The sequence below is a fragment of the Austrofundulus limnaeus genome, unplaced genomic scaffold, assembly GCF_001266775.1.
Source record: "Austrofundulus limnaeus strain Quisiro unplaced genomic scaffold, Austrofundulus_limnaeus-1.0 Scaffold25, whole genome shotgun sequence".
NCBI lineage: Eukaryota > Metazoa > Chordata > Actinopteri > Cyprinodontiformes > Rivulidae > Austrofundulus > Austrofundulus limnaeus.
In genome coordinates, this window is record NW_013952427.1 from 2,092,760 (window position 1) to 2,100,096 (window position 7,337).

The following is a 7,337-nucleotide window of genomic DNA, read 5'->3' on the forward strand; positions in this document are numbered from 1 at the left end:
TATTTATATATTTTAAATATCTACTTTATTTTTTGATACACAGTTAACTTCTAACCCTCCATTTCCCAGCCAAAAATGGTCAAACGCTTTTAGCATTTTGTTGGACCATCTTTTGTTTTCATTATGCCATACATTCAATGTGTCATTRTTTCCATAAGCTTCTGCAATGTCACATTTATTTCTGTCCAGAGTTGCATCCATTTTTCATCAAGCGGTGTGGTGGTATGGTGGAAATGATGTCTCATGGGCTTTCTCTGTCATCTGGTTTTTTCTTGAAGTCTGTCTGTGCCTGCTCACAGAAAGCTGCARCTCTGGCARATGTTGCCAGATCACCACTAAAATTGCATAATCGGTACTTTGTAACAACAAAACGTGCCCTGAAATTTGTATAAAAGTTATGAAGCGTTCATAACTTTTTGAGTACCGTAATCTTGTGCACAGTCAAAGACAGACAGACAGAGACAGCAACACTACCAAAATCAGAACCTCCATGGCAGAAGTAATAAAACGTAATGGCCCTAAAGCGTATCCTTGAGGCACCCCTTTAGTTATTTTGAAGGAGGTTAGATCATCTTGAACATGCTGAGATAATTTTCAAACCAACAAACTAAATTGTTTTAATAGTCTGATGTTAATTGGACACAAACTTAACTCTTATGTACAGACAAGACTGAAGAAAATGACTAAGAATTTTAGTAAAAGATATTTTTAACACCGTTAAATTGGGTACTTTAGTCCAATATGAAGAGCAAGACATCAAAAACTTTTTGGTGTGATAAAATGCTGCATACATCTCATTCAGGGGACTGGGAATAAGCCGTGTATAATATTAATAATGAATGTTTGATCCCCTGGCAAATCTCAGAGTTGAAGTACAAAGTGAGCAAGTAATTGGTGATGATGTGCTCTCTGCATGTGACTAACAGGCTTTCCGGCAGAGCAAATACAACGCGCACCCACACCACAAGGACTCACTGTTAGTTTGTCCATAAATAATTACATAATTAGACTGCAGTATTTAGTACAGTTGTTATACATCTGTTCATGGCATGCTGCCGGCACCGCTGGAAGTCAGAGGGATATTTTACACTATGAGTTCAGTGAGCAACTGTTATGCCATTCAAGTTGAATCAACCTGTGAAAGTCTGATTGGCTTATCTTTATAGCCCAATGTGCTGACTGAGTCCAAATAAGCACTGGTCATGTCAAGATAACCTTTTTAGTGTCATAAAGTTTATCTCTTTGAATGGCTTTAAGTAATTCACAAATGCATTTTCTGTTTTTTTTCTTATCTACTGTTCCAGACACCCGTGTTAGTGTTAATAYAGATGAGATTTTATTGCCTGCTGCAAATTATGAATGATACACTTTGAATGATAAGTATTTGCTTTGAGTGTGTTTCAACTGTTGACCCACATCCACTGATGAAAAACAAAGTTAAGCACCCAAACTCAATGGTGGAAATGAAATGAAACTGGTGGTGTGACTTAGCAGTAAGGTCCCATGTCAGTAAGATATGGCACACATTGGGTCTTGATACAACCACTGTTTTGGTGCAGAACTGAGTGGAATGTAATCCCATGGCTGTTGCAACAGGCAATTAACAGCTGATAGATTAACATGAGTCAGAGTCAATGTCTGAGCTGGTCCTACACACTTAATTAAAAAACGTTGAGGGGCCTGTTTGRCCACAGGATGACCTCAGTATGAACCAGTCCACACATACTGTGTGTGGACAGGCATTGTCTTACTGAAAGTCTGTAAAAGGATACTGTCTCAGGAGGGGTAAAACATGCAAAATACAGGATGTGATTCATCTAGCATTGTCCCACCAGGGTCCTTCAAATCACTCTCAGAGGTGACCTTTTGTCACACCACCTTATGGCTCCAAACACCTTGTTGCCAGGGTTAGCATGGTGTGCCTCTCTGCAACATTGGCAGTAGTGGTCCTCTTTCCTCAGTTTTGCCATATGTACAAGTGTGCAGCAGTGCAAAACCAAGATTAATTACAACACCACTTATCAGTCCATACCTTCTGATTATGACACCAGTTCTAAAACAGCTGTCTCTACTCTAGAGTCARTGGCAGTTTGTGCATGAGATGGTGAACTAACAGTCTGGCACTTGTTGAGACATGGTATGTGATGACAGGAGGTGTTGTAAAGAGTCCATATACATGTCAACCCCTTCAGATGCTTACCTGTATCAAGAGCCTCAAAAAKCCATAGTTTTTGCAAAAGAATCTGYATTAGTCACATTAGGCGGGGAGGTGYAGGCAGACTGTCTGCCACAGAGATGACAGAGCAGAGCAGGTTGGAAGATGGTTATTTGATGTTATTTACAAGTATTTTTAACCCCTACAGGCTCTAAAATGTAAAATAAATTTGAAAATGAATTTTAGAAAAAATCTGTTAATTTTGAAAAAATTGGTGAGATTGCTCTATACGTTTGTATACCTGCAAAATGATGGAAACTCTGTGTAAATTACAGACAATCTGCACAACTTAACAGGTATGAGTCAAGTATCAGTATCCAGACGAAGGGGCACAGATGCCTAGGGGTTTTGTGATATTTGGCCTAAAACGCAACAAAAATTCTCCCTTGGTCTGTTTTGTGCAGATGGAAACATGTGAGGCTGCCTTCACAGAACCCCTTTTCTTCATATTCAAGTTTCACTCCAATCAGTTCATGTCTGTTCAGTTCTGCTCAGGTGTGTTTCATTGGCAGTTTCTCACACTCTGTAGGCTTGAATACTGTACATGTTTGTCTCCTGCACCTCTCTCCGGGAAGAGTTTGCAGGAGAAGTTTGCAAGTTCTTTCTTGGCTCAGTCAATCCACAGGCAGCAGTCTGCTGATGTCAAATAACTAGTGCAATACTCTGTTTGACCAGCATAGAACCACTGCCGAGGTGGTTCTGAAAGCACGTATGGAATTGAAAATGGAGACACATCTGGACAAGGCTTAACCAAGGAAAACTGCTTAAAAGTCAGCCATCGGAGAAGGGGCTATACTGTACCTACAGATTCCAACATTGATCCACTGCACCATCTGTTCACTCGATATGCAAATACACAAGTTCTTGTCCTTGCTCAAACCCACAGTGGTTGGCCCTTATAAACCTCTGTCAASGGCTGGGATTGCTGTCTAATGCATTTACAAAGCATCTAAGGATTGGCAGAACCACAAACAAGAAGAGGAAAAAAGTGTTTKTGAGAGGAATTTCAGTGGGCCACCCAGCTCTGTGGATCTTCCAGCTACATAGAACCAGTTATCTTTTAGAGCTGTAAAACAAAGGGATTAAACAAATTTGTTTAACTGATAAAATTTAAAATGTATTATGACAAATCAAATGAACACACATTAAACAGTGAATTGGTAAATAGCTTTAAAATAAGAAGTAGCCTGCAATGTCCCACAATGTCAGAATGGTGAATCAGGATAATGTTGATGAGGGCAGGGTTGAGGGAGACAAGTCTTCATGTGTGTATGAGGGCCTAAACTTTAAATTGTTTATATGGGAGGTTTTAATTTTGTATAAGGTGTTCATTATAGTGTTTTAGAGTGTTGTGTTTCAAAAGTGTGTGTGCAAGCTTATTCTGAGATCTGTCTTACATGGCACCCCATATTCTGGTATCTCTAACTGATGATGAAAGCATTTATTGTCATCGTTTGCACAATGAAATTACGTTTAAGAAGGTAAAGGTACTTAATTTGTCATCCAATGCTTGTTCCCATACAATGACGAAATTTGTGATCTGCATTTAACCCATCACACGTGAGAAACACCCAAGTGGAGGCAGCGGGCAGCCATGTGGGGCTGCCCGTGGAGCAGTTGGAGGTTGGGTGTCTTGCTCCAGGACACCTCGACATGTGGGCATGATGGGAGTCGAACCTGTGGCTTTCGGGTCTCAAGCCGGCTGCTCTACCACTACACCACAGCCACCTCCAAGAACACTGATTCAAGAAGACACACACGACAAAAACATGAGGGAACAGGTGATCAGGTCATACGGCAACCAGTAGGGGTCGCACTACATTTAAAAAGCCCGGAATACACACAATAGGAAATATGAGTTWAAAAAAAAAGCTCTGATAGAAACACAGAATCATGCGCTCAAAAAAACCCACTCGCAGAGTGCAAGGCAGCAAAGGAAGGGAGGGGGATGGGGAAGAAGTGTCAGTGTCTTTCATACTTTTAATACCATTGGTCTGTATGTGTACTAAATGGTCTGATGCAGATCATTTTTAAAGCTTTTTTTTTGTTAGCAAGTGTAATTGTACTATTTTTCTAATGAGCTAATTTTTTTTCAGAATCTCTTAAAGGGGCCAGGGTTTTGGTCACGGGGGCCAGCACAGGTATTGGTGAACAAATGGCGTACCATTACGCACGGTTTGGAGCTGAGATTGTAATTACAGCAAGAAGGGAAAAAGCCTTACAGCAGGTTTGTTTTTATAACCACTTTTTTTCCGTCCATTGTTAATGTGTTCTTTGAAATATTTGCAATATACAAAAAACTATAACAAGACAGAATACTGACCTGTACTTGCTTCCAGGTTTGGTTATCACAACTAATTTCTTTAATCCTTAAGACTTAGTTTCTGCATTTCACTTGCATCTTTTTCAGTTGGAGGTATTCCAAATAGAGAAGCATTTTTGCCTAGATACAAAACAAATATTAACATGCATTCATGGATGTTCTGCCAAATTATTTACAAAATGTGTCCATCTGAACTCCCAGGTAGTGGAGAAGTGTCTGAGTCTTGGAGCCCAGAAAGCTCTGTATATAGCAGCAGACATGGGGAGTGAGTCTGACCCTGACAAAGTGGTGGATTTTGCTCTGGAGAAGCTGGGAGGCTTGGATTACCTGGTTCTCAACCATATTGGTCCAACTCCCTTCAGCATGTGGGAGGGGGATGTGGAACACACCAGGTGGCTAATGAAGGTAAATGAAGCATTTTTGATGGTTTATCAGTACATAAAACCTAAAGAATGTCCTGATCTGTTTGTGTGTTTGTGTGTTCTGAAGGTTAATTTCTTCAGCTATGTTCAGATGTCCTGGAAAACCTTGCCTTACCTTGAACAAAGTAAAGGATCTCTGGTAATTGTTTCTTCAGTTTTGGGTAGGTATGCCTCCATTATATTTTTATGCACAGCATCAGATGACACAGCAGATTTTCTTAGTCTCAAATATTTAAAAACTGTTCTGATCTTCAGATGTATCAGATGATGTGTCACCTGATTTCTGTTTGCCTTCCAGCAAAAAGAATAAATTGTTGTTTATTTTTGACATGATTTTCTGTGGTTTTAATAAAATCTGTCTGATATCTTTGGTCGACTTTCAATGACATGACCAATTAAGGCGGTTAAGACCTCAGTCACACAAATGATACATAATCATTTGCTTCACAGTGGGTCTACTCCATTTGGTTTGGTTAAAGTTATTAAAGCTCACAAGTGGTGTGATTGTAGACTAGTTTTTGGCAACTGTAATTTTTTTTTCATGTTTTTAGGTGAAGTTAAAAGTTCAAAGTTGAATTTGTATCTTGTGACTGGTCATATAACAGACTGGAGTACCTTACCTAATTCTTAGTCTAGTATTTTACAACATATGTACAAGAAAAAGAAAAGCTTGCGATAATATTTGGAATATGATGGCAGAGCAAAAATGTAGCATAGTTTGCTGATAAAATTGAGTGGATATAAAGATAAAAGGCTGAATGCCCCTGAACTATAGAAGATGGTAAAGAGTGATTATTTTTCCAACATAACACTGGACCTTTAACCTTCAACTTATGTACCGGTATGTGTGTTTCTTTTCTTTATGGCTTTTGACTAGATAAGAATTGATGACACTTGGTTAGTTTCGAGCAAAGAAAATGTTTTGTTTTTTCATAATGTGTCATAAATCCTTCATTAGTAATGCTTACTCCACATTCAGATACCTTGCTTTAGACAGCTGTCTGTTCGTATTTTTCAGGTAAAATGCCCAGTCCTTTTACAGCACCATATGCTTCAACAAAGTTTGCCCTAAATGGTTTCTTCGGATCTCTGTACCATGAACTGGCTATGAGGAGGAGCAACGTGTCAGTCTCTATATGCACACTGGGGCTTATCGACACYGAATCAGCTATGGAGAAAGTCAGGTTTGTCAAATATGTAAACATATTTGTACATATCTTTATGTAGGAGGGGGGATCATTTTGTATTAATTTCAGATGCTTGATTTTGATAACGTAGCTTTCTTTGTATCTTAGGGGAGTCACTAAAATCCCAGCCTACCCTGCCACAGACGCAGCGCTGAGCATCATCAGAACYGGAGCCACAAGGCAACAGGAACTTTACTATCCTTGGTTCACTCAGTTTCTGTCGTACAGCAAAGACTGGCTTCCTTCTGTAACYAACTTTGTCATCCAGAACTCCTACAACTACAGTCCATGATGTTTGTGTATCTGCAGCACACACCATGGGGATGCACATCTTTAATGGATATGGTGCACAGTCTTAGACTTTATAATAAAATGCATCTAATGTCGGACCTTTTTACCTGTTTATTTATGATATGATGATATCATATCGGGCATATGATATATATAGGCTTTTCTAACTTTAGTTATTGTCTGCCAACTATCCCATCAAAGCTCCTATATTACTGAAGGTTTACCCATAAGACAACACACGGGGGCAGCATTTGTTAGAACCATCTTTGTTTATTCATGCTTCACTATTCTATTTACTGTGTGCATGTACCTAGATGCTTGTATAAAGTAAGATTAAATAAGGTGTAGTCACCCTGTACTCTAAAGATGATTAGGAGATCCATATACCAGACAAAGTATTACATGTGAGTTATTAAATAAGTGAAGTCTCTAAAACTGACACCCGGGAATGATGTCCTTGAGCATACAGACAGTGAAAAATTGTGCAATAAACAGAAGTAGTAACAAGAAATACTGAATAAAAACACAAAAACAGTATGTAACTAGAAGTAATGCAATATATGCACAATTTACGTATTTAGAATTGTAATGTTTAAACATAGAGTGCAGTGCAGTGTTCACTTGCTGAATCAATAAAGTTGACATTTTGAAATGCTAATCCTGTGTCGTCATATCAGCTGTGGTGGATTTTCTAAAATAATGGTCAAATAAGAGCTTAGCTGTCTTGAGKTGGTTTATTTAAAAATGATTAAAGAAATAAAAAATAAAGAATAAAAAATTTAAGAAGAATAAATGCTAAAAGCAAAGAGTCTGCCTACCCATCTACCCCTAGCTAACTAGCCTACCTACCTACCTACTTAGTAAGTAAGTAAGTAAGTAAGTAAGTAAGTAAGTAAGTA

The 7,337-nt window shown here is 38.7% G+C and overlaps 1 protein-coding gene across 1 annotated transcript; it reads left to right on the forward strand.

Annotated features, from left to right (window-relative positions):
• The first annotated feature begins 2,673 nt into the window (after positions 1-2,673).
• LOC106515006 (hydroxysteroid 11-beta-dehydrogenase 1-like protein) lies at positions 2,674-7,096 on the forward strand. The gene is made up of 6 exons (XM_014004571.1): positions 2,674-2,710; positions 4,312-4,442; positions 4,740-4,943; positions 5,028-5,121; positions 5,979-6,144; positions 6,256-7,096. The coding sequence occupies exons 1-6, from the start codon at positions 2,689-2,691 to the stop codon at positions 6,437-6,439; spliced, it is 801 nt and encodes a 266-aa protein (XP_013860025.1). The 5' UTR covers positions 2,674-2,688; the 3' UTR covers positions 6,440-7,096.
• Positions 7,097-7,337: the final 241 nt, after the last annotated feature.